This window comes from Lampetra planeri, chromosome 11 (genome assembly GCF_965212315.1).
Source record: "Lampetra planeri chromosome 11, kcLamPlan1.2.h2, whole genome shotgun sequence".
NCBI classification, from domain to species: Eukaryota; Metazoa; Chordata; class Hyperoartia; order Petromyzontiformes; family Petromyzontidae; genus Lampetra; species Lampetra planeri.
The window spans coordinates 12120331-12148039 of record NC_136117.1 but is presented as its reverse complement, the minus strand read 5'-3'; the positions used below and the strand labels follow the sequence as shown (position 1 = coordinate 12148039).

The 27709-nt window shown below is 51.8% G+C and overlaps 1 protein-coding gene across 1 annotated transcript; it reads right to left on the bottom strand.

Moving 5' to 3' along the window:
• Positions 1-951: 951 nt before the first annotated feature.
• Positions 952-27709, bottom strand: LOC144721325 (ADP-ribosylation factor-like protein 8B-A). Its single transcript, XM_078598861.1, has 7 exons — positions 27353-27709; positions 25379-25459; positions 21999-22072; positions 16794-16887; positions 9456-9523; positions 9060-9130; positions 952-1767 (listed from the first exon to the last, which is right to left on the bottom strand). Exons 1-7 carry the CDS (start codon positions 27473-27475, stop codon positions 1718-1720), a joined length of 561 nt encoding a protein of 186 aa, XP_078454987.1. The 5' UTR covers positions 27476-27709; the 3' UTR covers positions 952-1717.

Here is a 27709-nt window from a genome sequence, read left to right as displayed (position 1 = left end):
GCGCTTGGCATGGTATTAAATAGCCCACCACCCCCTCCTATCCCCGACAGATCCCCGGTTGCATTTGCACGGCCTGCACACTCGACGGCTACTCGACTGATGTAGGGTCTCCAAGGTAAGTGTACGGTGGCGGTCCGTGTATCTCTATATACATCCACGCAAGACTATGGGTCTCCGTGTAAGTCTAAGAGTCTACGTTCGAGTCTGCATGCGGGTGTCTGCGTAAGTTAGGAGCATAGTTTAGGGTGGACCATGTGCTTTCATGGTCCACCCTGTACCACATCCGCTGAAAACCATGGCAGCAGTTGATGCGCACAAATGGAAACTTTTTAAAAATCTCCATTGTGCGACTCTGGTCATCCAGAACAGTCTGCACAACGTATAACGACGCAATGCCTGTCTGGATTGACCAACTCAATGTGAAATTGGAGCTGTAGGTAGCAGCATCGTGTGGTCACACAGCATGGGTCCTGCTGCAAAGTGGGGCCCTACTTCCTGTCCGATGTCCCCCACTCTTTGGACCCGTACGCCTGGGCACTCCTGGTTAGTGGGCCCCGTTGAAGTTTCTCTGCAGCTACGCCACCGCTACCATCTGAGTCACGTTGGCCCAACTCCACAAATAGGTTCAAGTTGGCCCAAATCATGGAGTAGGTCCAAGTTGGCCTAACTCAAGGAGTAGGTTCAAGTTGTCCCAACTCCACGAATAGATTCAAGTTGGCCCAACTCAAGGAGTAGGTTAAGGTTGGCCCAACTCAAGGAGTAGGTTCAGGTTGGCCCAACTCAAGGAGAGCTTCAAGTTGGCCCAACTCAAGGAGTAGGTTCAGATTGGCCCAAATCAAGGAGTATGTTAAAGTTGGCCCAACTCCACAAGAAGTTTCAAGTTGGCCCAAACTCCACAAATAGGTTCATGTTGGCCCAACTCAAGGAGTAGGTTACTGGGCAGGTGCTTGGTTGCTCGGCGTCCCAACCCAACCCTGACTGCAAAGCAGTTGCAGGAGCCGGCTGGCCGCGATCATGGGAAGATGATAGAGGACAAAAAAATAATTTCAACACAATGTGCATCGCCGTATAAATGTGGGCGGCCGTGCTAGAATATTCTGTGGACGAATTAAGAGCCCCCTATTCGGTATCCACATGCCGAACAGTTGATTCTCTGAGACTGTGGAGGTCTGCGCATTCATAATCGGCTGTGCCCCTTTTTGTGCGCATGGTGGGGTAAAGTGTGGGCATTGATCTGTTACCCCACACATGCGACGAGTTTAAAAGTCAGTGACTTGACAAGCGATAGGGGCCCCAAAAGTCTATGTCTCCAATTCGACAGCTGGGCGTAAGGGTGTGGTGTGTGTGGGTGCATGCGAGTGTGCATGTGCGCGCCTATGTGCGAGGGAGCGCGTGCGTGAATGTGCGAGTGTGTGTGTGCGCGTAAATTCGTGCGAGTGCAATGAGCGTGCGCATGCTGCGTGCCTTTGTGCGTACGAGCGCACGTGTTTGTGTGCGACTGCGTGTGTTCATGTGTACGTGTGAGCGTGTGTATTTATGCGAGTGCGTACATGCGAGTCCATTTGAGTGCGTGTAAGAGTGCGCGTGCGTGCGTGCGTCACGGCGGGCGAGGTGTTGTACGTGGCGGTGCTGGCGGCGGTTGGCGTGGCGGTGGAGGCGGTGGAGGCGGTGGTCGACGTGGTTGCGGGGTGCTGAATCAGAACCAGTCCGAGCCGGCTTAGCTCCTTCGGCTCCGAGAGTGCTGGATCAGCCACTGCAGGGTGATGTCTGACGACGTGGACGATGCAAACGGGAGAGGGGGGGGGGAGAGACGAGGGAGAAAGATCATGCCTACGCGTGCTACTCGGTGTTTGTCCTCGGCAGCGTTGAATTAGCGATGGTAACATTACGTCGCACGGCACGTAGCTTGTGACGTCACGAGCAATGACGTCACGACGACGAGGGGAGGGGAGCGCGCGCCTCGGTGGCGAGCCGATATTAACGCTGCTCTTCTTCATATTCTTCTTAAATTTTTACTTAAAACTTTCGTGACTGCAGGAATTCATATTTGGTTCTTTCGGTAAAGTCACGTAGGTAGAAAGCTAATAATAAAAAAATGAAGTGAACACAAATAATAAAAACAAAATAAATAAACCACGACGTTTCGATCACAACACAAGCGGTCGTCATCAGGAAACGGGGGTTAGTCTCTAAAGGCAAACAGTTTTTAAAGGTTTAGAGATGGGCGTAGCCCAAGTGTGTCAGTAGCATGGGCGGGGCAGTTGATGTTAACGTAGGAGAACACAACTAAACCGGCAGTGGGTCTCCACCAATCAAAGGGCCGCCAGGCAATCATTGTTCCTCGCTCTACATCTTCTTCTCGCCATGTTTTGACCAACGCTGTGGTCGATGTGGCCGGTTTTCAATCGCGCACTTCCCCAACAGCGGCGCGACTTTTTGCCCTCGCTTCAATCGCGTGATGTACGAAGACTTTCGTACGAAAGTCTTCGTACATCACCCCCCCCCAATCCCCCACAATCCCCCCCACCCACCCCTCCAAAGGAGGTGAGAAGAATCGAGTGGAAGAACCCATGGCACCGGGTAGAGAACAATCCCTGCACACGCATGAACAGGAGCTTATTAAAATTGAGTGAATCAACAGCAGTTGGGGACAATTCTGCATGGAGGCCTGCAGCTGTGGCACTGCCTCGTGAATGTTTAATGCTGCTCCGCGCGTTTGCGCGTCCCATTTTAGTTGAAAGTTTATTTATTTTTCGCTCGCCCACGCTCGGGCCCGTTGAGCTAAAACTTAGTTTTTGTCATGGGTGACCCCAGGGAGGTGGGGGGAGGGCGAGGAGGGGTGGGGGGGTAAAATGAGACTTCGTAAACATGCAACGTTGAATACCGAAAATGTAATAAAAGCGAAACAATTTGACGAGGAAAATCCACCCCAGTGGCAGCAGCAGCAGCAGCAGCTTAAAACGTAGCAACAGCACCACCTCCCCCCCCGCACCCTCTTCCTATGCAACGGCTCGCGTGTTCACGCGAAGGAAAAGTTTCCGCCAAACCTGCAAAATCCCAAGAGTGGGCTCCGTGAGTAACGACGGGCACGACTCGGAATGCCAGGCGGTGTGAAAAAAAAACTTAGCAAGAGTTTGGAAGGACGGGCCGATACTCCAGACCGTGTCCGTGACACACGTATGTACGTTCTTTCGCACCGTACGTAGCCTACCGTGTTATTCGGAGGTGCAGACATTGTGTATCGCCCCCACCCCCTCCCCCCGTGCATCGCCCGCACCGCCTAGCCACCCCAAGTACCGATGCTGTCCGATGTGTCTGCTGCACCCACCACCAAAGTCTCTAACCTCCTTCACCCAGCCATCCGTGCTATCGATTCCCTGTGCCTGTTCAAGTCCAGGATCAACTGTATATTTGGTGGCGAGAGAGCGTCACGGTGGCGAGATGTTAACTGCCTCGCCTGGTATGCAGGAGGTCGTGGGTTCGACCCCGACCCCAACGTCTGTTGATTTGGAAATTGTCTCTCTCCCTGTGGTCGCGTGAATTTTTCTCCAGGTCCTCTAGTTTTTCACTCCACATGTGGCTGCTATTAATTTCCGATAAGCTACTTCGTTGAACTATCATTTGTGGCCAGGTCACTTCTGAAAAAGAGCTAGGTAGTGCAGTGGGCCTTGCTTGGTAAAATACAAATTCGTTTTTTAAATTTCAACTACTTCCTTTTTCGTAATAAAAGTTTTTGGGTTAGATTGCGCAAGTATAAATGTGTTGTAACCTTCCACCACCCGACACAGCCAGTAAGGTTTGTCACGTAAACGTGCCAATTAGTTACGACTTCAGCCCATCTGTGTGTGGGAGAGTAAACCCATAACATTTATACATTTACACTTCCAGCGATCTATCCCAAAAACCTTAACTACAAATAATATTGGTCGCGAAAGCCTACGCGTTAAACTACTTCCTTTTTCTCCCGACCCCATGACCAACTGCCTACCTTCCTCCTGCACCTCCATGGTATGAATGTGCCCGCTTGTTTCTCGACAGCGTCGTGTCGAGATGCGGTCGTATTTAGACGCCGTGTCCGCGTTGCGTTGTAACGTCAGTGGAATTGGCCAATCATTGCCTCGAAGAACGCTCGATGCAGGTACGGGGTGGGGGGGCCCCGTGCCGATTTGAGAACGAGCTGATAACGAGAGCTCACGCGCACGCTACAACGCGCCGTCGCCAAAGACCCCCCGTGTAGCCTTGACAGACTGTTGCGGAAAGTGAATGTTAGCGAGCACCCATGAAGGCCGACACGGCGCACAAAGGGGTGGGTGGCCACCACCACCACACCCGGCCGCCTTTGTCTCCCCAGTGGCGATGTATACACACCGCACCAGGTACTCATTTGAGGCCAAGTCGACCTAGGGCAGGGCCCAAGACCGGTTCAGATAATCGTCAGTGGTGTTGGCCGCGAGCGGGAATCGAAGTCGGGTCGCCAGGTTCGTAGCGCGTTGCGCTGACTGCTACACTTCCGCTCCCCACCATCATCATCATCATCATCGCCATCATCATCATCATCAGCATCACTGCGGGCGACATCCAGGCCGGCTTAACCTCTCGTCAAGTCAGCCTGGCTCATCAAAGCGTCCCTGCGACGGGTGACCGCAGCATCGACGGCGAGCGAGCAATCGCCCCCCCTCCCACAGCGCACACAACAGGGCCCTTTCACGACGTGGCGGGGGTAATCACTTTCTGCCGCCCCCCCTGGCTCGTCCGGCACAGCGGTCGATCTTGCCGCCGCATCTGCCGAGGGGAGGATCACTTTTGACGGCAAAATGTCCCGCGGTGCTGGGGGTGAGGGGGGCGTGAAATTCGCAAGCGCTATAAATTTTGCAACGAGCTGTTACGCAATTGCCTCCGACTGAGCATTTAGGTAGCGCTTTGTGCGTCGCAGCGAGAAGGGCCTAGGTTCGACACCTGGTTCGTGTGTTTCTCCGTGTGGAGTTTGTGTGTCCACCCCCCCCCCCCCCCCCCCCGCTGCTATGCATTAGGGTTTCCACAGCATCCTCTGGTTTCCTTCCAAAAGCGAACAACGTAAAACGTTACTGGTGTTGGCCGAACATTCCCACGTAGCAGGACTCTCCTTAAGAATTAGTCTGTCGACTCGGCGTGCCTTTCCCTGGGAAAATAATTATAAGCCATCGTTATTTTAGACCGCATGAATGTTGAACTTGTTTCGCACCGTTCGTAGGCGACCGTGCTCACCGGCGGTGCGTTACCGTGGCGCTTGGCCACGGTGCGGCGTGTTTGGCCGCCTCGTCCGTTCTCGGCTCTGTACGACACGTAACGTAATTGACATCGCGTAGATGAGTGCTACAATGGTGCCATCGTTATTCGCGAACTTGACACCCACGATTGGTGGCGATAGCCGCGAATCGCATCTGGGACTCTACACAACTTCATCGAGAGAGAGAAATTAATTAATGAGATAAAGTGATGATGCATAGTATCGTCATAATTTAAGGTTAATTCATTTCTAAACTAGTAATTCATATGAAAATAGGTTTTCCCCTTTTGGCGTCCTCTGGTCTAACACCGTTTTTAGACTAGGCTCAAAAGAAAGCTCTCTCTGGTGTGGACCAATCAGTTTTCAAAAGGTGCTATAGGCTGCTCGGCTGCAGGGAAGGCAGTGTAGCAAAAACGATCGTTGTGCTTGCTGTACTCCTGTGCTCCCCGCCTTCACCAGCCCGCACCGACCAACGTGGTGAATCTTCTTGGTTCTTTCGGTAAAGTCACGTAGAAGGGAAATAATAAAATAATAAAAATAAAACATGATAAAATACTATTCTCACGACGTTTCGGCCACAACGCAAGCAGCCGTCCTCGGGTGAAGAACAGGTCTGTCGGAAAGACAGCGTCTGAATGAACACCACCAAGCTAACCCAGCTTAAATATACGCTGCCAAGCTTGGTGGTGTTCATTCAGACGCTGTCTTCCCGACAGACCTGTTCTTCACCTGAGGACGGCTGCTTGCGTTGTGGCCGAAACGTCGTGAGAATTGTATTTTATTATGTTTAACTTATATCATTTTATTATTTCCCTTCTACGTGACTTTACCGAAAGAACCAAGAAGGTGAATCCCTGCAGTCACGGAAGCTTTAAATCGAAATTCAACGTGGTGAAGTACGGTCACAGCCACCGCGCCCCCACGGTATGGTGGAGTCCCTCGTCCAGCAGCGGGTCGACAACGATGACAACGAAAATAGTCGCACGTGCCCGCCGGTGCAGCGAAATGCTCTCGTGCTCTCTAGCGTCCGATTTAAATTCTCATCACGGCCATCCATCCGATGTGTCCATTCAACGTCCGACCTCTTAAGCGTTCCCCCCGCGCCCTTCCAACGCAGCTCCTCCGGCAAGACAAAGGGCGCCCGCTACGTTACAGAGACGCCGGAGAAGTCTCAGGGCGGCCATCGTTCACGCTCGCGTTACGTGCACCGCCAACAGTGCCCCGCTGTAACCCCTCGCGTAACGATCTCGCCGCCACCACCACCACCACCCGCCTAAACAACCCCCCTTCTCCCTCCCCACCCTCCACCTACCCCACCCATCCACACCCCCAGCCCTGCCCCCAACCAAAATCACGATTATTTCTGTATCAGAATGTCTGGAGGAATCCGATGGGCTATGAAGCTCATTTTCACAGATGTCCAGTATTTTCACAATCTCACCGGATCTCAGAAGCTAAGCAGGTTTGAGAACCCAGTTAGTGGGCTTGCAACAATTGCCCCGGGCCACTCAATGCATTGGTCGCAATTCAAGATCGGAATTTCTCCCGAGAGGCTTTTGGGCGGCGGGACCCGTGGGTTGAGAACCGCTGCTCTACATCTGTCGGGATTCTCTCGAGCTCCCTTGAGTGGAGGCCCTTCCGCCAACAGCAGCGGCGTGAGCGAGCGATTGTGGGGCTGATCCTTCACATTTTTGCAACAAATGAGCGCGCGGGCAGGCGGACGGCGGACCCGGCGCGACGCGCGGAAGAGCACACGCAGGGAAAGTGAAAATCCATATGGCAGGAGGGGGGCAGCTACACAGAGTTGCTGCCTTGATTAAATTTTAACTACGTACTGAGAGAGAAGGAAGGTAGTAGGGAAAAAAAACGAGAGGCCGCCGCTGACTGCCGGATCGAAGAGCGCCGTGGGTGGGGATCGTTGCAGGGCGTGTGCTTGAGCGCCCGTCAACAACAAAAAAGGCATTGTGCCCAATCTCGGCACTGGGGCATCTGAGCTCTCAGCGCAGAGATGAGGAAGACGAATACAGCACGAACACACGGGGTCCATTCCTAAACCTTAGACCGGTCTTAAATACCTGAGCCTGAGACCGTTCCCGCTGGAATGAAATACTGGCTGTGTGAACCACAAAGACAAAAATCACCCGTATAGCCTTTAACAGAATGTTGGGGCAAGTGCTGTGGGCGAGCAGCACCTATGAAGGCCGACACGGCACACGAGGGGAGTGGGGTGGCCACCAACCACGCCCGTGGTGATGTTTACACACCGCACCAGGTACTCTTTGAGGCTTAATCGACCTAGCGGTCTGGCTCAGATAATCGTCACTGGTGTTGACCGTGAGCAGGAATCGAACTCGGGTCGCCGGGTTCGTAGCGCAGCGCGCTGACCGTAGCACCACCGCTCCCACACTCACTGGGCCCCTGGAGTCACGCCGCCTCGACGGGCCCAGCGCGACGCGATCGTTCTCGTCACAAACACGACTCTCGGTCCAAACTGGGGGAAGCGTGGGTGGCGGACGAGCGCTGCTGGAGGATTGGGCGCTCTTCCCAGAAGACGCACAAAAGACTCGAGTTTTCCGTGCAGTGGCACAGCAGGGTTGGCACGGGCCCTGGTGTAAGGAATTAAATTAAATTAAAATGGGACGCCCCCCCCCCCCTCAACACCCCCCCCCACCCGTACCTTTGCCCCCCATCCTCCTCCCAGTAAAATATTTAGCAGAGCACTCATTTAGAAGGTAACAGCAATTTATTTACCGCTTTAATCATCGGCCTTTTGTTATTTCGTGAAATATTATTTTGGCAAACGGGCGGTAGCATTATAATGGACGCTCCATCGGAGTATCCTCACATCATATCTGCAACTCGGCTGGCGACGGCAGTCATCGTCATCTTTTAAAACCTCGAAATCCGACGAAAAATAACTCTCGGTCGGATGACAATCCAGTCTCCAAAGCAACCGTGTAAATATTTACCACCAACCCCAGCCATCCCGTCCGCTCGCCCGCCCCCTCCCCACCGAAAAAAAGTTGACTCAGTTGCAGGTCACATGTATATTTCACGCGCCCCACTCCAATTAGCGCGATAATCAACGTGGCAATGGGAGCCGGCGGCAGCGCAGACAGCCGCATGGCGGGGGACATGTCGGCAACTCGGGGGGGGGGGGGGGGGGGGGGGGGGGGCTCACGTTACCGCCGCACGGCAGCCGAAATCACAGCGACTCTTTGGCTCAGCTCTGACGAACGGAACCGTCCCAAATCCTGAGAAGCAGCCAAACGCCGCCCCCCCTCCTCCCCCCCTGCTCCCCCCCACCCCCTCCCACAGGGGGTGGCCGAGTCACTCAGATGCCAGAGGTCAAATCACTGAGCTGGCACCGCCGAGTTCGATGCCAGGCGGTGGCCTTGCGACTTCTGAACCACCCGGCCACCGCGTCCTTTTAGAGCCGTTTTCTTCAAACAGTTTTCAGGGGGGGGGGGGGGTGGGGCACTTTTGCTGATAAGACATCACCAGTGCGAGGGCCACCACAAATTTGAAACAATTGTGGGTTTAACAGCACGATGACGGGGTAGCGTTTTCACTCTTTGTGTAATGTCGGGGGGGGCCCGCACTAAAGGCCACCAGGGGCCGCCAGTGGCCCGTGGGCCTTGCAAAGACGAACGCTTCATTGCTCTCGTGACAAGGGACCTCGGTCCCTGGGCAGCGACGCAAATCGAGGGGCGGCAAGTCCAGCGACGCAAATCGGCCGAGGAGGGACCTCGTCCGTCAGCCCACGTCAAACCTTCCCGGCGACACGACTCACCGATGTTGTCCTTCTCTTTGCAGGAGATGGAGTAGCAGCAGATTTCCCGGTCCTGAATGGCTGACAGATTCCTGAGGCGGACACGGAAGGGGACGGTGAGAGACGGGGCGGGGGGGGGGGCGGGCGGTGAGCGTCGTGGCAGGGAAATTTTCGCGATTTTGTTGTTGTTGTTGTCCAAAACCGGCGGCACGCGGTTGGAACCATCGGTCCAACGTTGGCCCGACGTTGCACGTTTACCAGTTACACCCACTCGCCGCGCCCCCCCCCACTCCCACCGTACGAGCGCAGCGATTCGCTCGCCAAGCGGCCGCTCGACGGATCGCTGCCGTGCCAAGTGGTGCGTGTGTGTGTGCGCGGGGGGGTGGGGGGGGGTCAGAGGTCACGCTGCCCACTCACATTTTCTCAATGAGCTCCTTCTCGTCCAGGGCATTGGCGAGGTCTCTCTTGTTACCCAGCACCAATACCTGCAAGGCAGGGCACGGCACGGCACAAGCGCATCATCACCCACTCGGCGGTCAACGCTCGGTCGGGAAGAAGACTGCCTGGGAACACTCGGCCGCGTGATGGCTGGGAAACACGGCACCAGTAGATTCGTCAATCGTCTTTGTGCGGCGCTTTGAGCGTTACCACCTCGCCCCGCACGGCGGGCTACGTGCAGGCACGGCGGCTTTCCTCCCACACGAACCAAATGCGCGCGTTGGATGGGAATTATACTCTTTGGTTCTTTCGGTAAAGTCACGTAGGTGAAAAAATATAAATAAATTAAATCACGACGTTTCTATTGCAACACAAGCAATCATCATCAGGTGTGACAACCACAGCTAGAATTTTTTTTACTGAAGTGGGAGAGATGCCAGAGTTAAGGAGTTTATATAATCTTCTTGGTTCTTTTGGTAAAGTCACGTAGAAGGGAAATAATAAAATAATAAAAATAAAACTTAAATATTTTATTATGTTTTCTTTTTCTTATTTTATTATTTCCCTTCTACGTGACTTTACCGAAAGAACCAAGAAGATGAATCCCTGCAGTTCAGAAATCTTTAAATCGAGTTTATATAAGTCAAAGAGGGCGGTGGGGGGGGAGGCAGGGGGGGAATAAGGGGAGGGGGAGCGTTGCGCGTGCGCGCTAGGGACTGGGACGTGAGACTGGGCAGGGGGGGGGAGTGGACGGGGCTAGAAGTAACTGGATGCGGTGCCTGGAGGTGCGCGGGGGGGGGGGCAAAGCAGCGATACGATTGCAGCCAAAACAGATGATGGCGCTCAAAACAAAGCAAAACAGCCGCACTGCTAAACGCTGAGGATGCAATTAACTCGGTGAAATAGACTAGTACCCGGTAAATAAGATGGAACAACTATGAACAGTTACATTTTACTTGGTTAATAACATATTTCCACTGATTGCTCAATCTGTATCCATTCTCTCGGTTGAGGTTATGTCTGTTTATATATCTGGATGGCTTCATAAACAAATCTTTGATGGTAGCCAGACGGCTTGCAGAGCAACTTGGTCTCGGAGAAAATAATATCATGAGAGCCCACAGCGTTATAGCAATGATCAGCAACAACAGAGGAATTAGTTCTGCCGTGTTTCAGATCTGACTTGTGCTCGCGGATACGGTCAGAGACATTACGTTTCGTTTCCCCAATGTAACAATCACCACGAATGCAACTTAGTTTGTAGACTCCAGGGTATTGCAAGTCAGGAATGACATCCTTCACCACTAACTGGAAAATAATTTGAGGAAATGTCACCAACAAATTGGCGGAGCAGTGGAGAGGGTAGAAGCAGACGGGGATGTGTTGTGACCTGCAGTGCGGTGAGCGAGTGGGCGAGTGTGGTGCTGGTGCTGTGACCTGCAGTGTGGTGCTGGTTGAAACGCAGGGAGATCGAGATGAACCGCTCCGTTTGGTTGAACGCAACATCAACGCGCGTCGAGGACTCATTATCGACGAGCGGAGTTCAGGGGAACAGCAAGAGTGAGTAGTGCTGGCAGCGGTAACAAAAACAAGTGATCGGGAGATGACAGGGAGGCTCTCCGGCTTAAACTAAAACGGATTAAAAATTCTTAACGACCCCTTCCCCACCCTAGCAACTGGAATAAATGTCCCGGTTGAAGAATCAATTTCTTCTGCCAAACATTGAAAGCGGATGGGGACATGGCGCCTCTCGTGGCCGCAAGGATGCCAAGAACCCAATTTATATATATATCGACTGGACAGATGGATACTAATTAGTCGTCGCTTGTTGGCCCTCCACCATGGCCCCCTCACGTGACGGTTGCCTGGCTCGGTTGGGAAGTTGGTGGGATTGTGGTCGGGGAGGCATTACGGAATTCACCGTTTACGAAGGCTTGAAGGTAAGTATGGTGAACGTCGTTCGCACCGTACGTAGCCAACCGTGCTAACCGAAGGGTGCGATCGCTTCGTTTGTTCGTGCTTTTTGTTTTGGTGCCATTTCACTGTCGGTTTATTCATTTTAGATTTTGCTTGGTCGTAGGGTTTTCAATTACTTGAAAGAGGCTTTAGACAGGATTTGATCCTCGTATATAATTAATGTACAGACATTATGGAATGCTGCTCTCACGAATGACACTATATACAATGAAAGTGTTATTATTCTAAACGTTTATACAACAAAAAAACATCGATTCTCACACTTGCAATTCGACGTGCATGTCGCGAGCCGAGGAATCGATGTGACCCGGCCCGATTAATTTCTCCACCCCCAGAGTGCAGGTGATGGACAAACCACACAAGGGGCTCGCCGAGTGCGCATGAGACACCCGCTGGGGGAGACGGGGGGAGGGGGGGGTTCCCTGTTTAACAGCAGAGCCCCCACATGGGGCATGAATGAACACTGCTGCGATAAGCCATCAGGAACACACGCAGCAGTGAAATGTTAGCCGCGGGTTTCTCTTCAAGACAACCTTCCTCCTCCCCGTCCTACGTTGGTGGATGTGAGGGCAGGAACGGGTCAAAATCACCCTCCATCCGCCCGATCGCATAGGATCTCGGAAGCGCTAAGCTGGGATTGAGCCTGGTTGCTACTTGGATGGGCTCGTCAGGTGTTGTAGGCGTGGGGGCAGCGAGGTGTGGGCCAGGAGATGGCAGTGCTGAGTCGCAACCCCCTCGTATGCGTCGTGGGTTTTCTCCGGGGTTCTCCGTGGCACCGGTCCCGATAATCACAATCGAGCCGGACCCTCCTAAAAAAAGAGAGTCTAGCAATAACCGCGTGGGCTGGGCTTAACAGATGGCGCCATTATTACTGTTACGTACGAATCTTCACGAATACGTAATAAGTTTTACTTTTTTCCTCGAGGAATTGCGCAAGGGCCTTGGCCCCCATCGCACATTACTGTACCGACAACACACAGATGTTGCCCGCCGGCCCAACCCCACCTTCGTGGAAATAAATAATGCACCCGTTAGTGGCGCGCAGCCAAGCAGCTACTTAGCGGCATCGGATTTAGCGCCGAGCTCGCGCGCACGTCAAGGAATGCAAATGCGCAACGGCAAAGATTCGTCCGAGCCTTTAGAGTGCATTTTAAGAACGAGCAGAGCTGTCAAAAATCCATACCTCGCAGGCTCCCTCCAATCGATTCACCAACCCCCCCCCCCCACCCCCCGTCCTCTCGCGTCCCTACGATGGAGTCGATGATTTTGTCACGATCTTCTTCTTCTTTCGTACGGCAGGAGGGAGAAAGCCGCCTTGTTTTTGTTCGACCGATCCGGGGAGGAGGCAGCAGCAGGCGCCGCGCGGATCGCAGAGACACCGAACGATGCGTTTCAAGGTTTTGACTTCACCGCCGTGGCAGTTCGGCGATTCTTTCATCTGGCGTTTGTGGAAGGTGCAGCGAGCATCTCCCACGTGGTATTCGAGCGCGGTGTAGCGAGGTGGCGAGATGTTAACAACCTCGCCTGGTGTACAGGAGGTCGTGGGTTCAATCCCAACCCTGACGCCTGCTGCTGTATTTTAGGAGTTTGTCTCTCTCCCCCATCGCGTCGAACGTCAGCCCGGGGCGACGACACCGAGTGTGCGGTATTGATGTCGGTATCGACGAGATTTGTGGGATAGCCGACACCTAACGGTTAGCACGATTGGCTACATATGGTGCGAAAGAATTTCAACTTAAATAGGATTCGAAAAAATCCTATTCTTAAATATTTTTTAAGATCGGGATTTTTTCAACGCTTTACAACTACGGTGGACAAGGTTTTTTATGCATTAGCTCCGTCTCTTAACGAGGGAAGGGTAAGGATTAGGCACCCACCCTAGAGAAAACGAGACTCATCTATCAACGCACCTCCGATTAGCACGGTTGGCTATGTGCGGACGCGAAAGAAGTCCAACATGCACACGTACAGAAGGCATTGCCCAAAATCTGGAGGCAAAACACCGGGGCTCGAGAGGTCCCTTCTCGGCATTCCGGCCCCGCCACGCAGAGCCACTGGCCGAGCCTCGCTGTCCCATCGCGACCTGCGGACGCGCTGCTTCCTGGCCCTGTCGCGCTTCCTTCGGAAAGTATTTAATTGTGCGCCGATTGAATACCTCCCGAGGGCAAAACACATGCGTTGGAAAAGTGGTGCATTGCTCGAGCCGTTTGCATTTGTTTTTTGTTGCCTGTTCGTGGGCCTCGTTTGTAAACAGTGACCCTCACAATGGCACGCCATTTGTATTATTATTATTAGGATGATACAAACGTTGTGACCGCCAGCTTTGTGGTCTCATTTGACGAATTAAAACAAACAAAAACTGGCATACAAAAAAACTATTATTATTGTTTACTAGGCAAGGCCCCACTGAGCTACGTAGCTCCTTTTCAGAAGCGACCTGGCCACAAATGATAGCTCAACGAAGTGGCTTATCGCGTGGAAATGTATAGCGGCCATATTCCCTGAACGCGGACGGGTAAAGCGGAGGACCCGGAGAAAAGTCCACGCGACCACGGGGAGAGAGACACGCAGACTCAGGGTCGAGATCGAACCCACGACTTCCTGCGTAACAGGCGAGGTAGTTAACGTCTCATAGCCACCGCGACACCCTGCTCCACAATGATACATGCATTGCTCTCGTGTCTCATCTGCCCTTTGTGGCATTTTGTCACTTTTTGTACCGGCTGTGCTGTCGCATCTGTGCCGTCTGTCTTAATCTCTCTCATCATTCTCACCGTTAGCCTAAAGGTGGAGGAGGGGGTGGGGGGTGAAACTGCGGGAACTTTGCATCGTGAATCGTAAATCATCCATCGTTCGGACCACGATTCGATGCAAGTATAATTTAGCAATTAGAATTTATTTTAATCGGATGCCTCCTTACCTGCCTAAAACCTGGAAAAAAATTAATGGGGTTGTTTTTTTTTTTTTACTCCTGATATCCCATTGAGAAATAATTTTTTTTTTCATCATTTACAGCCAGCCCTTTAATAATCCCACTGCTGGATGAACGCCTCCCCCGTGCCGTGTCGCTCACGGGAAATGTTTGCCGACAGGTCACCCCGCCGGCGAGTGCAGGCCGAGTGGATACGGTAAGGGGACGGGGGGAGTAGTCCCTACGTCTAACATCAACGAAAACTAACAAATCAATTAATTTATTTCTCCAACGGTAAGATCTTTGGGCTAAAACCACGAGATTGGAGGCTTGTGCGAGCCACCGCGCTCCTAGCAAGTAGGTCGGGGAAAGTGTGCGGTTGCGGCATGGAGGGTTGTTTTTTTTATATTCCAAGGACTAACAGCGCACATCAAGGGAAAAGCCATTTTGTAAGAGCTGGTATTTTTAGACGCTTGCCCAGGGTTCTGGGAAGCCAAGAGCAAGGATGCGCGAGCGAGCGAGCGAGCGAGCTGCAATTTCTCCCTCCGCCATCTGAACATTGTGCTCACCGTCCCTCGCACTCCTCCTCCCCTAGCCTCTGCAATCCAAGCGTACATAACATTGCTCTTCGCACGAGCGTAGAGAATATGAAAATTGAAATCTACGTATATATTTCGTTCGTTGCTAAGTATTAATCATTACGTGGTCATCATTACGACTTCGATTTAAAGCTTTCGTGACTGCAGGGATTCATATTCTTGGTTCTTTCGGTAAAGTCACGTAGAAGGGAAACAATAAAATAATTAAAATAAAACATAATAAAATAAAATGATGAGTAAACTCCTTTGTCAAGGCACTCTGCTCCTCCCACCCAGCTTAGAAATACGCTGCCAACCTTAGCGGTGTTCATTGGGACGCTGTCTTTCCGACAGACCTGTTCTTCACCTGAGGACTGCTGCTTGTGTTGTGGCCGAAACGCCGTGAGAATTGTATTTTATTACGTTTTACTTTATTATTTTATTATTTCCCTTCTACGTGACTTTACCGAAAGAACCAAGAATATCATCATTACGACTGTTACGTTGAGAGAGATGCATTCGCGGGTTTATGACATAATTCAAACTGTTGAGACAAGAATGTGTGTTTGACCAGGGCACATCGCTAATAATAATAATTTACATTTGTAAAATGTCTCATTTCACCCGTAGATCCCAGCAATGCACCACCACCGTGTATGGACAGCCAAGAAATAAACAAAACCTGCAGGGTAAACGGCCAGAACTATACAGGGGATAAAGATCAATTTAAAGGTGAGTTTTCAAGACCGACTTAAATAGACTATTGACTGTGATTGCCTTCTTGGGCAAGGCAAAGCATTCCCTAAGCTTGGGAGCCACACTTGCAAAAGCCGGATCACGCCAGAAACAGAGCCTTGACCTCAGAGTACTGAGAAGAAGGCAAGCCAAAGATCTCAGGGATTTCCTTTGTGCATATAGACGGGCCAGTTCCTGTAAAGGAGGGACGATGGCTAATGGTCGACAACCAAAATAAGGACGGAGCGGCAGCCAATGAATGGAACGCGTCCGAACGCACGTCCACCAGGGAGACGGAGCGATGAATTCACCCTCTGTCGCTGTCACTCATTCCCCAATCCTTGTACGCAACCTGCCATCCACACCGTTCCATTCTGTCACCCTCTCAAGCGCCTTGAGTGAAGGCGCTCTATAAATATAAATAAGATGAGGTGCTCGGTGGATGATTACATCACAAAATAGTGGCAGGTGACAGTGGCATGGCATGTCTTCATCCAGCAGTAGATTGAGCATGACTGATGATTTTTTTTTTACGTGGAATATTTAAAGGTTACACCGAACTAAATTTGATGTATTTAGTACAGCAGCAGAGGGCAGTGCAGAAAGAAAAAAAACTATCGTTGCACCGTGACGGTGGTGTGACGGCTGTGTGACTGTGTCCGACATCATCGTGATGTGATGGTGATGTGACGTCATCGAGGTGTGACAGGATATGATGTCACTGCAGTGTGATGGCATCTGACATCATCGCGATGTGACGGTGATGTCACAGCGGCGTGACGTCATCGAGATGTGACAGGATGTGATGTCACTGCAGTGTGACGGCATCTGACATCATAGTGATGTGACGGTGATGTCACGGCGGCGTGACATCATCACTGTGTGACAGGATGTGATGTCACTGCAGTGTGACGGCATCTGACATCATCGCGATGTGATGGTGATGGCCGTGTGACAGCGGTGTGACGTCACCACCCGTGTGACGTCACCACCATGTGACGTCACCGTGGCGTGACGTTACCAAAAGGTGTTGGTGGCACGTGACGGCCGTGTGACAGCGGTGTGACGTCACCGTCGTGTGACCGAGTGTGATCGCAGCGTGACGGAAACGCTTACCGGGATTCCCTGGAGCTGGGGCTTCTCCAGGAGGTTGTGCAGCTCGTTCCGCGACGCTTCCAGCTTGTCGTGGTCAGCAGCGTCCACCATGTACCTACGGGAACGAGAGACACAGTCCCCGTCACCTCCTCCACCATCGTCGACGTCATCACCATCACCACTCCGTCACCTCCACCAACGTCATCGTCGTCGTCGTCACCACCATCATCACAACCATCACTCCATCAGCACCATCGCTCAATCACTAGCACCACCAACATCGTCGTCACTCCATCACCATCATCGCTCCACCAGGGTCATTATCCCCGCACGCCCGTCCGGCCAGCGTGCAGTGCCACGCACGCAGACGTGAGCGCGGGCACCGTGACTGTGGCATCACTGTACAGAGTTACCAAGTTTGAATAATTCACGCGTGAAGCGCCATCGCGGCACATCGACGGAAGCGGACTGAATTTGTGCCAGGTACCACCCATCGGACCCTGAAAGCCAAGCAGGTTTGAGCCTGGCTGTAAGGTACACACCGAATCCGTTCCTCTCTCCTCGCCCGCCCTCCCCACCCCCTCGTGATTGAGTAGATGTCACGACTCTTGTTAAAGAATCAACTTCATCACCACTGCGGTGGACGTAGCCGCTCTGGTGGCTGCAGTGGCCACATGACTCAACTGCATTCGACACGGACGAATTAAAAGCGAGCGACACTTTACACGCGCGCTTCTACGCTTGTTTCGCGACCGTACGAAGCGCCTTCGACATCAATGGCTCGATGCATCGTGACACGGGTAATATACTGGAGGCAGCCGATGATGAAGGCTTGGGCTATGAGGTGACCCGGGGATGGCAGTGCAGCGAGTGGATTCATGGAAGCATCTGTGCGGACCTTCAAGTGTTCCCTCCCGCGGGTGCTCTGCCTTCCTCTCCTAGGCCAAACACCCCGTCGTGGAAATAGTCCAACATTCAAACGCAGGACCCTCACGAATAGTTGACGATGGTCATGGCGATCAAATAATTACACCAACTTCAAACTTGCGCCGCGCGGTTTGCCGCACGTTCTCGGAGCGAGAGAGCGAACGACTCTGGGAGGCGAGGAGCCACAGGGCGAGCGGGGGAGACAGCAGCCAGGCGGCCTCTGCACGCGAAGATGTTATCAGCCACTGGATGAGTGTTTATATGTGTGAATGACTACACATCAAGATAACCGACAAACATCTTTTTTGCTATAAATATCGAGGCGGCAGGCAGGGGGTGCGGTGGGGGTGGGGTAGGATTTTGAGAAATTTGTGCCACCTTTTTTTTATTTCAACTGCCAAGCCAGGACGTGGGATTGAACCGGTGACCTCTGGATTGCAAGTGTGCTGTGCCAGCCATTACACCACTGTGGCAGAATCCACGGTGTAATGGTTAACACACTGGGGGGGGGTCAATCGCTGCCCGCGTGTGCCCTGGGGAGCGAAAAAAAAGTAAAATCTTTCAGTAAATCACAAATCAGTGGGCGAGAGAAACACGGGTGAGACGTGGGCAGCGTCGGAGCGAATCATCACGGAGAGAGCCGCAGGGCGGACGGTTTGGTCGGGCAGATCGCCGCCCGCCGCGCGCAATCGCCAAGCCACGACGTGAATGATTAACGGGGGCGACCTCGGGCTGCACGCTACCCCACCACTGTGTCCGTATCCTTGCGACCGGACTTTATTAATTTCGAGGTCGGGAGGAGTGGGGGGGGGGAGCAAGTGTGGCATGGGGGTTGGACTCTCGACTCCACATGACACGCATCCACAGATAGAGTCCAACCGCACGTGGGCCAGGTGCGGTAGGACCAAGGAGGGATGATGGGTTGTATCATGCCCCCAACTGACACAACCGTGCAATTGCGGGCCACTCACTCTACCCATGATGCTCTATGGCATCATATCATCATGTTTTTTTCCAGTACTTGTACAGTGTTGCTTTGTGTGTCGATACCATCTGCCATTGCCAATGACATCTGGTACGACAGCAGCATTCATTTGTCAAACCTGACCACGCTGATGAGACCCACAAGGTCGAAACGAGTCCAGCGTTCGCTTGCATTAAATAACATTGGTCTGTGAAGCCAACGGGCCGATGGACTGAAGGATATGTTACGTGGAGACTCAGGAGTTCTGATGACATTTGCCTTTTCCAACTTTCAGATACGAGTTATGTTCTAATAGCGTACCTTCCTTCCTCAATCTACTGCCGGATTAAGGCCTGCACAAACCCTCGTTGGTCGTGGGAGCTTTTTGACCATACTTCACCGTACCGGGTTCGGTGAAGGGAGTTGCCCAAGACCACCGGTTGACCTATCAACTTGCCACCGATGACGTGCGTGCCGACGCAACAGAAGCGAGGGAGTTGCGCTACGATCTATCTACCTACCGGTCCATAGGCCAAGGCTAGAAATACCCACGGCGTTTGCCGAGCAAACAAAAGAGAAATCCAAAGGTCGGTCGGGTGGCTGCGCGTTTTTTTTCTATTCTCCCCGCGTCAATGATTTCGCGGCACATTAAATAACCGTGGGCGCAGGTGGACAGAGCCGCTCGGGTGCAACGATCAACCTCGGGGGCCTCGCCGAAGCGATAGCGAACGACAACCCCCCAAACGAGTGCGTCGTAGCCACTTCATAAATCGGTGAGACTCACAATCCCCCGGTGCCCTGACTGTTACTCCCGCGCCCTGTTGATGCACGCGAGTGTAAAGGCAAAGGTGCGGCCCTGCAATTGCCTGCTCACGCCACTGCCTGGCAGGAGGGGCATCAACTGGAACCAACTCGAGAGTGGTGGTCGGTCTCCTCTCTACAAACGTGGACCGGACGTCTTCGAAGAGGCGGGAGTAGCCAAGATTTACCCCGCCGCACACGACCTGCTCCATCGGCTGAACGTGATCGCCACCCAGCGATACTGCTGGGTGGACAGAGGTCAGCGGCAGGCGCAGCTTTGAGAAACTTGCACCGTTGTTGTCGTTGTTGTGGTTGTTGTTGTTTCAACGTCCGCGCCGGGAGATGGAACTGACCCGTCGAAACTCCGGACCGCTTTCTAACTGTTCCACCACGGTACGGTTATGAGAAGAGCGAGTATGGCTTGCCAAACGGCTGGGCTTGTAAGTGGGCTCTGGCAGGAGGGATGACGGTGGCCGGTGGTCGGGACCAGCCAAATGAGCGAACGCGCCAGAAGGGGCGTCTAGGGTGGACACGGCACGACAACATCGGATCGTGGCCGTGAGCTGCATCGTATGTTGCCACCAAGAGGCAGCGAGAGATGGCGACGGCTTGGGAAGGCCTTCATCCAGCAGTGGCTGGATCGTGCCTGGTGATGATTAAGATGGGTGTTCTTCCACATCCGCACTATTTGAGACTAAACCTGACGGCCGCGATATGAATCGACCAGGCCAAACTCTAAAAACGATGTTGACGCCAACAAGCATGCAAGCGTGGACCCACGCATGCGGCGTTCCAATTTGACGTGAAGTTCGCATGGAGTGAGAAAACCTGTAAGCAACACAAGTGACATAGTAAAAAAATACAAATTGTGACCCCAATTGTGGCATCGGCGAGTGCGGTGTTTTAAAACGTCCTTTTGTTTCCACGAGCCTGCACTGTTTTCCAGTGACATAGGCGGCTGTGCCACTGAGACCAGCAGCCTGCAAAGGCAACAACAGGCCACGGAACCTCACTTCCTGACACCTAATCCCCGCTGCAACTGCTCGCAGAGCCCAGGGTAAAGGTCAGTGTACAAGGCGTGTCGCCACATGTCACCCACTCGTTCACCGCAATTCAATAAAGTGTCCCGATTCACGATCACGATTTGATTAAGTCATCAATTATTATATTTGTTGGTCTCTCACGGCCGTCTCGCCTGCCCCATTTTGTCAGGGGTGGTTCACACTACCCTCTCGTCCCTTCCACTCGCCCCAACATGACATCAGCATGTAATCTGCACACCGGGTAAATGAGCATTTCCAAACGCGTGCGATTCAACGCAGTCGTTACAAGAATAAGAACGTAGTTTCAATCGACGCGTTGTCGCACGCCCAATTACCAGGGGGTAACACTTCAGTTCGGTGAGGATATCGGATCGGCCTGCTTTTCTGCAGCAAAAAAATAGACCAGAATCGGTTTAAAGAAGTGAATCTAAAACACGAGGCCCTCAAACCCTTGGGGCGAGCGAGGTGGACAGCACTCGTCGATATAAAAGGTGGGTTTGTGAACTTATCTGTGTGGACCATGTGAGTCAAACCAACATATTAATGGGATCTCCCTGGGTGCACTGCTTTCCTACTCATAAGCCAAAACGCTCACAACTGCAATTAATGAAATCATCTTCCCGTAAGACATTTAACACGCAATAAGTAGAATCCAATCCCAATCGATCAGGTTTGGATAAATGCACCTATCAAGATTGCGTCCACCGCAACACGGATCTGATCGGAACGGTTTAGGTACGGACTGTGGTCTTAATCCATACCACGTAACCGGGCTCAATTAGACCCAACCACCAGGTTGAGCCAACGCAGCCAAAACGGAGCTCTGCAGGGACCCACAGCCTCTTTCGCAGCAGCCTCTGCCACAGTGCAAGTGTTGGAACTGTTATCTTGTCACCCATAGGCAGCGCCAATTTGTCCCTACCGTTATCATGGCGTTATTGTCCAAATATAGCCCCCGAGGCCAAAGCCAGTGGCTAACGCTACGATGGCTTCCCTCCACTGATGAATCGTAACAACCGGTGTGTACACGCATCTCGAACTGCCACAGTCGTGACCTTTGGGTCCGGTGGTCTACCACAAGGTCGTGCGCACGCAGCGTGGCGATGGAACGTGATGAGCAGGGCATGATGGAAGCATCCTTGCAATAATCACAATCAGGGCTGCCCAGAGTGGGTGGGTAGGGGGGTGGTGGGGGGTGGGGTAGGATGGGTAGAGGGGCAATTTGCCCAGGGGGGGGCTTCACACAACAAAGGTCGCCCCACAATGGGCCTGTGCATGGGGAAAGAAGGGGACCCCCCCCTCCCCAATTTGCCCCGGGGCCTCCGGGAACACTCTGGAAGGCCCTGGGAGGCCCTGGGAGGCCCTGGAAGGGAGGCGCTGGGAGCCCCCTGGTCATAGTCGAGCATTTTGCCGCCAAGCGATCACCGCTCCGCGCACGCGCGAGTAACGATTGTCATCACCGCACAGCCCCGAAAGCCGCGCCGTACTCACACGATGGCATTCACGCCGCGGCAGTAGCGCTCCCACATGCTGCGGAAGCGCGGCTGCCCTCCAATGTCCCACAGCTGAAGGCCGGCGGCGGCGGCGAACACGGACGGGGGGGGAGGGGAGGTGAGGGGGGGCGAGAAAGCAGACATGGAGCGCGGGCAATGAGCGCTCAACAGGCGGAAAAAATTTAAAGTACACGCAACCCTGACGCAGATTTACCGGCGATCCACCGTTATGCTGCGATGCGTGCACATTGGAAATTAACGGACAAAAATTGTGCACAAACGTTGATGCGCCAAGCTGCGCGCAGAGCCAGGTTGCAGCGGCGGTCTGTGGCGTCAATGCTACGGAGAGAGGCCATTCGGTTCGATCACCGGGATTGCGTGCGATCTCGTCAGATATCGGAGGCTAAGCAGGGTTGAGCCTGCATAGCGCTTGGATGGGTGACCACCATGCACAGCAGGTTGTTATAGGCTGCTGTGGGCCTACGCATTGGGCATCAGAAAAAAAGTGCAGCAAAACTAATTGTTGTACTCTACGTCTATGCTGCTATAGCTACGCTCCCCACCATCACCCACCTGTACTAACCAGCATTGTGAAGTATGGTCAACAATCCCAACTACCTATACAGCACGAGAAGGTCCCTCATCCAACAGTGGATTGACAAAAATGGATGTAAATGTACATCGTGAAACAGGTGTGCTAAAACCAAAAGTAATTATCTGTTCATTTTATCTGAAATCTTCCTAAAATGTGCAACGTATCAGCCGTCATGATCGTGTTGAGTGTGCTGTCGGAAAAAACCTTTCTATTGTGCCACTGGCGTGCCCCCGCTGGAGCCGGCAAAACTCCCAACCACTCTACAGTAGCTCTCCCTGCTGGTGTGAAGCCTACTTGCAGGCAGTCCGTGAGAGAAGGACACTCACGCCTCCCCTACCCAGGCTGCACGCGCAATTGTTACCGTATTATACTAATAGGGGTTTGATCATTGGTTCTTTACCCTTCTATCTGGCAACAAAACTGACACCTTCTATCTGTTGCCAGATAGAAGGGTAAAGAACCAATTATCATATTTTTACTGGCAAATGAGGTTCCCATAGTGTAGATAATAGGGGTTTTCCCCTTTTTTCTGGCAACAAAACTGACACCTTTTGCAAGGAATCATGCTTACATTAACCACAATACTTGCAGTCAAATGCAAACAAAAAACAATACTCTGATAATTGATGCATTGTCTTTGAAACTGATTGGTCCACACCAGAGACAGCTTTCTTTAGAGCCTAGTCTCATATGGCGTCATCTGGTCGAACACCATTTGAGACTAGGTTCTAAAGAAAGCTGGTCGAACACCATATGAGACTAGGCTCTAAAGAAAGCTGTCTCTGGTGTGGACCAATCAGTTTCAAAGACAATGCATACATTATCAGAGTATTGTTTTTTGTTTGCATTTGACTGCAAGTATTGTGGTTAATGTAAGCATGATTCCTTGCAAAAGGTGTCAGTTTTGTTGCCAGAAAAAAGGGGAAAACCCCTATTAGTATATTTTGGTACTGGCAAAGGAGATCCCATGATGTTACCGTATTATAGGGATTATAAGATGCTCCAAATTCGTGCCAATGTATGTACATTGAACTTCTTTCGCACCGCACGTAGCCGACTGTGCTAATCGGAGGTGCGGGGGGAAAGGACCACAAACTAAAACGCAAAAAGCATTTGTAAAGAAATTAGTTGTAAGGAATGAAACAGGTGGACTTCTACACAAATCTGGCTGTCGCCTGATGAAGCTAGTTGTAATTACTGGAGAAACGTCGTACTCAGATTGTAAATGTTGAGGCTTGGCTCTCCTACACACCGGTGTGCTATATTAGTAAAGAATTGGCCACGTTCTGTTTACGTGACAAACCTTAATAGCTGGCTGTGTCGGGTGGTGGCGGGTTTAACAAGACCTTTATATATTTATGCGATCTAACCCAAAAAAAACCTGTATTATGGATATTGGTCGCGAAAGCCTACGTGTTGAACTGAGTTTTCAAGTGTCAATACAGTTATACGGATGTGGTCACATTTCAGTTCGGTTAGGAATCGGATCAGCCTGGTTTTCTGCAGCAAAAGAAAAGGACCAGAATTGGTTCAGAAAACTGGACCTGAAACACAAGACTCCTGCACCCTCGGGGCTAGCGAGATGACCGGGACACGTCAATATAAAATGTGGGTTTGTGAACCAAACCATGTGGACCATTTGAGTCAACCACAAACTTTTGCTTTCAGATACAGGGAGAAAAAGTGTATTGTATAATCTGGAGAATAGAGTATGCCTGGATAGGGCAACCTTACTGATTGGCTGTGTCGGGTGGTGGCGGGTTTAACGACACATTTATATATTTATGCGATCTAACCCAAAAAACAAACTGTATTATAGAGTATACCTGGCTGGTAAAGATCAATGATTGACGCTGTATTGGAATTGTCAGTCAATCTGGATTTAAAACTACACAGTTAATCCCCTGGATTTTAGGACATCCCTAAGACACTACCGCGTGACGTGTCAAGAGTGAACACTACAATGGGATGTGTTTATCCTGTGATGTTCTCTGCACCCAAACTGGCACTGCGTCGTTCTAATGTGTAAAGAAAATGTCTTCACAGTGAGTCTTCAAGAATGACTCCTTCTGAGTCAGTCTTCCGTTAGGGAATGAACACAGAATAACATTTTGAATATGTTGCTTCTAATTGTGTCACTTTCCTGTCGACAAATTGCATTGTATTGCATGTATCATTTTTTTATAATTAAAATGCCATTCGAATTTCTACCAAATGATTGCGCCGTTTAGTTTAGATGCGTTGAATTTAATGGATTGTTTTTTTATAGTGGACTAAAAATGACTTGATGTAAACCCGGCTCACCCTTGCAAAAAAAAGGCAGCAATATTTCATGCATTTCAATGAGTTAATTTAACCTCCTTGTTAATACAGGATACCACGAATGCTACTTTTAAGCTATACCCAGTTTCACAGTTAAAATGTTCCTTCTTGGAAATTGTTATATTTTCATATTTCCCCCCACAATATCGATCATTGGCAATTACTGTAGTTGTATTTAGTTGCAAATGCATTGTGAATTTTTATTATCCATATTTGGTTTTAAAGATTCATTATTTAATAGCCATAATGAACTCGGGTTTATGGCGTCAGATATGTTGACTGCGTGTTTAATAAATGTTCACTGTATTTCTTTCGTATCATAGGTCTCCATCGAAAGAGACTCTCGGTGTCAATGGCCCCTTATCTAGTTTACACAAAAATCATCAAGGTCAATAACTTCGTAAATTCTCTCACGTTTGCATGAGTGTTTTACGCACGTCTATTCGGAGAGCATGAATTACCTTAATGGTCACATTGCCCTTGGTAATTTTCCGCATGTTGAAGCCCACCGTGGGGATCATGTCTTCGCTGTACTGGCCGGACTGAAATATAAACAAAACAAAATACACGTAACATCAACTCGTTCTCAAGCGCCGTTCTCTTTTCAGCCATCACACCACGTCGCTGCCATGCAGACGTGGATCAGCATGAAAGCCAGGCCTGGCTAATATGCCAAATTTAAGCCCTTTTGCTTAAGTTCACTCCTTAAATATTCTCTTTGTTCAACTCACCAAACACTCAGCCTCAACAACTGCTCGAGGCCCTGCGTAGGCTCGCCAAAATGGGTGACAGTTATGGCAAGGCCAAGCATAGCCATAGCTCAAATCCGTGATTGAAAACAAATTGCCGAAGTGGGTCAGATATTTGAGCTCGATGGAGATTTGAGCAGCACTCTGCGACCAAAAATGTAAGGAGTGCGGTTAATGACGAGTCCAAAATGTAGCACCACGTGCAAAATCGCATTGGATTAAATGTATATAACCTAGAATTTAATTTATAACCACGAAGAGAGACCAATTATTCAGGTATTGAATTAACATGGATTTTGGTACCGTGGGAAGTGACTCGTTCAGTTCGTATTTAATTAACACGTGATTCAATAGACAGCGACCAGTTCATGGGAGTATTCAATTAACGCGGAGTTCAACACCAGAAACAGGGAGGGACCAGTCCATCGGATACTGAATTAATGTATTTCAGTAAGAGCGATGAGTTCTCATCAGGCATTGCATCAACATCGTATACAAAACACGAGGAACAGCGACCCGTGTGTCTGGTATTACATTTACAATTCACTCGCAGCCAAGGACAGCGACCTCTGCTCACCGGGCATTGAATCGACATTGGGATTCAGCACCGCTGACATCGGGGACACGTTTGTCAGGCCCTGAATTGAATAAATAATCGTAGGGCTCTGTACGATGGACACAGCACGGAGAGCTGGCCGCTCACGAGGCATTGAATCGACATTGGGATTCAGCACCGCGGACAGCGACCCGTTCATTCGGAATCCCGTTCGCAGAGCCCGGGGATACAAAGCAGGAACTTGGCGCGGACACACACACACTCTCATCATCGTTTGGTTCGTGATCATCGCAGGCCTCGTCGTCGTCGCCGCTTTAACAACGGAGCCTCGGCAACGGCACGACGGGCACCGAAAATCGCGATGGTTGTTAAACCCCCAACCCCTCCCATCGTGGGTGGACTTGCAACGATATCTCTGACGAGTCGGCGACTGTTACTCTCGTGGTGGTTAAAGGGCGGACGAGAGGCGAATTAGCATCATAATAAGTGGATTTGGAGATGGCCCTTTTGTTGGTGCTACTGCTGCTGTTGTTGTTGTTACGATCTCATCGCGCCGCCCTCCTCGCCCGCTCCGACCCCCCCCCCCGTGTCGCCTGCGTCGCCCTGCCGGCCGCGAGCGCGAATAGCGGGCGGCGTTGCTCGCTCGCTCCCTCCCCGCCCGCCCGCCCGACCTCACAACACCCACAGCCTACGTCTCCCACCACCATCTCCTGGTACCCTCACCAAAAGACAAGGATCCACCACCCGTATCACCTCTGACAGGCTGTGAAGGGGCAAGTGGCGTTAGCGAGTAGCTGCGAAGGCCGCCACTGTGGGTGGGGTGGGTGGCCAGCAACCACGCCCGGCCGCCTTTGTCTCCCCGAGTGGGGATGTTCACACACCGGCTACTCGATTTTGAGAACGAGTCGACCCTACGGGGAGGCCCACCACCACCACTACCACCAGCAGCAGCCCAGCACCATCAACAGCGCGCCGCGAACCACACACAAACCCCCGTCTCAAACCATCCATCCATCCACCCCACCCCATCCTAAAAGCAGCCGCGTCTCGCCCTCGTCCTTCGCTCGAAATATTCCGAAAAGCCCTCGGGGTTTATCACCCAGCGCGGCGCGGACGGCGATGCTACTCACCGCGATCACGTTCACGAACGTCGTTTTGCCCGAATATTGGAGGCCGACGAGCGTGAGCTCCATCTCTTCCTTCCAGAAGAGCGACTTGAACCAGTCCAGCAGCTTGTTGATGATGCCGAGCATGGCCGTAGAGCGGCGTCTGGCGGGCAGGCGGACGGGATGGATGGATGGATGATCGGTACGGGCCAGCGGTCGCGCTGATTATTTATTTGATTTTTAATCTCTCTCTCTCTCTTCTCTCGCGCCTCCGTCGTCCTTTCCGCTCCGCTCCTCCTCTCTCTCTATGTCTCTGTGCGTCCCCTCCCACTCTCTCCGCTCGCTCTGCTCTCCGCTCTCTCTCTCTCTTGGCCAAATAAA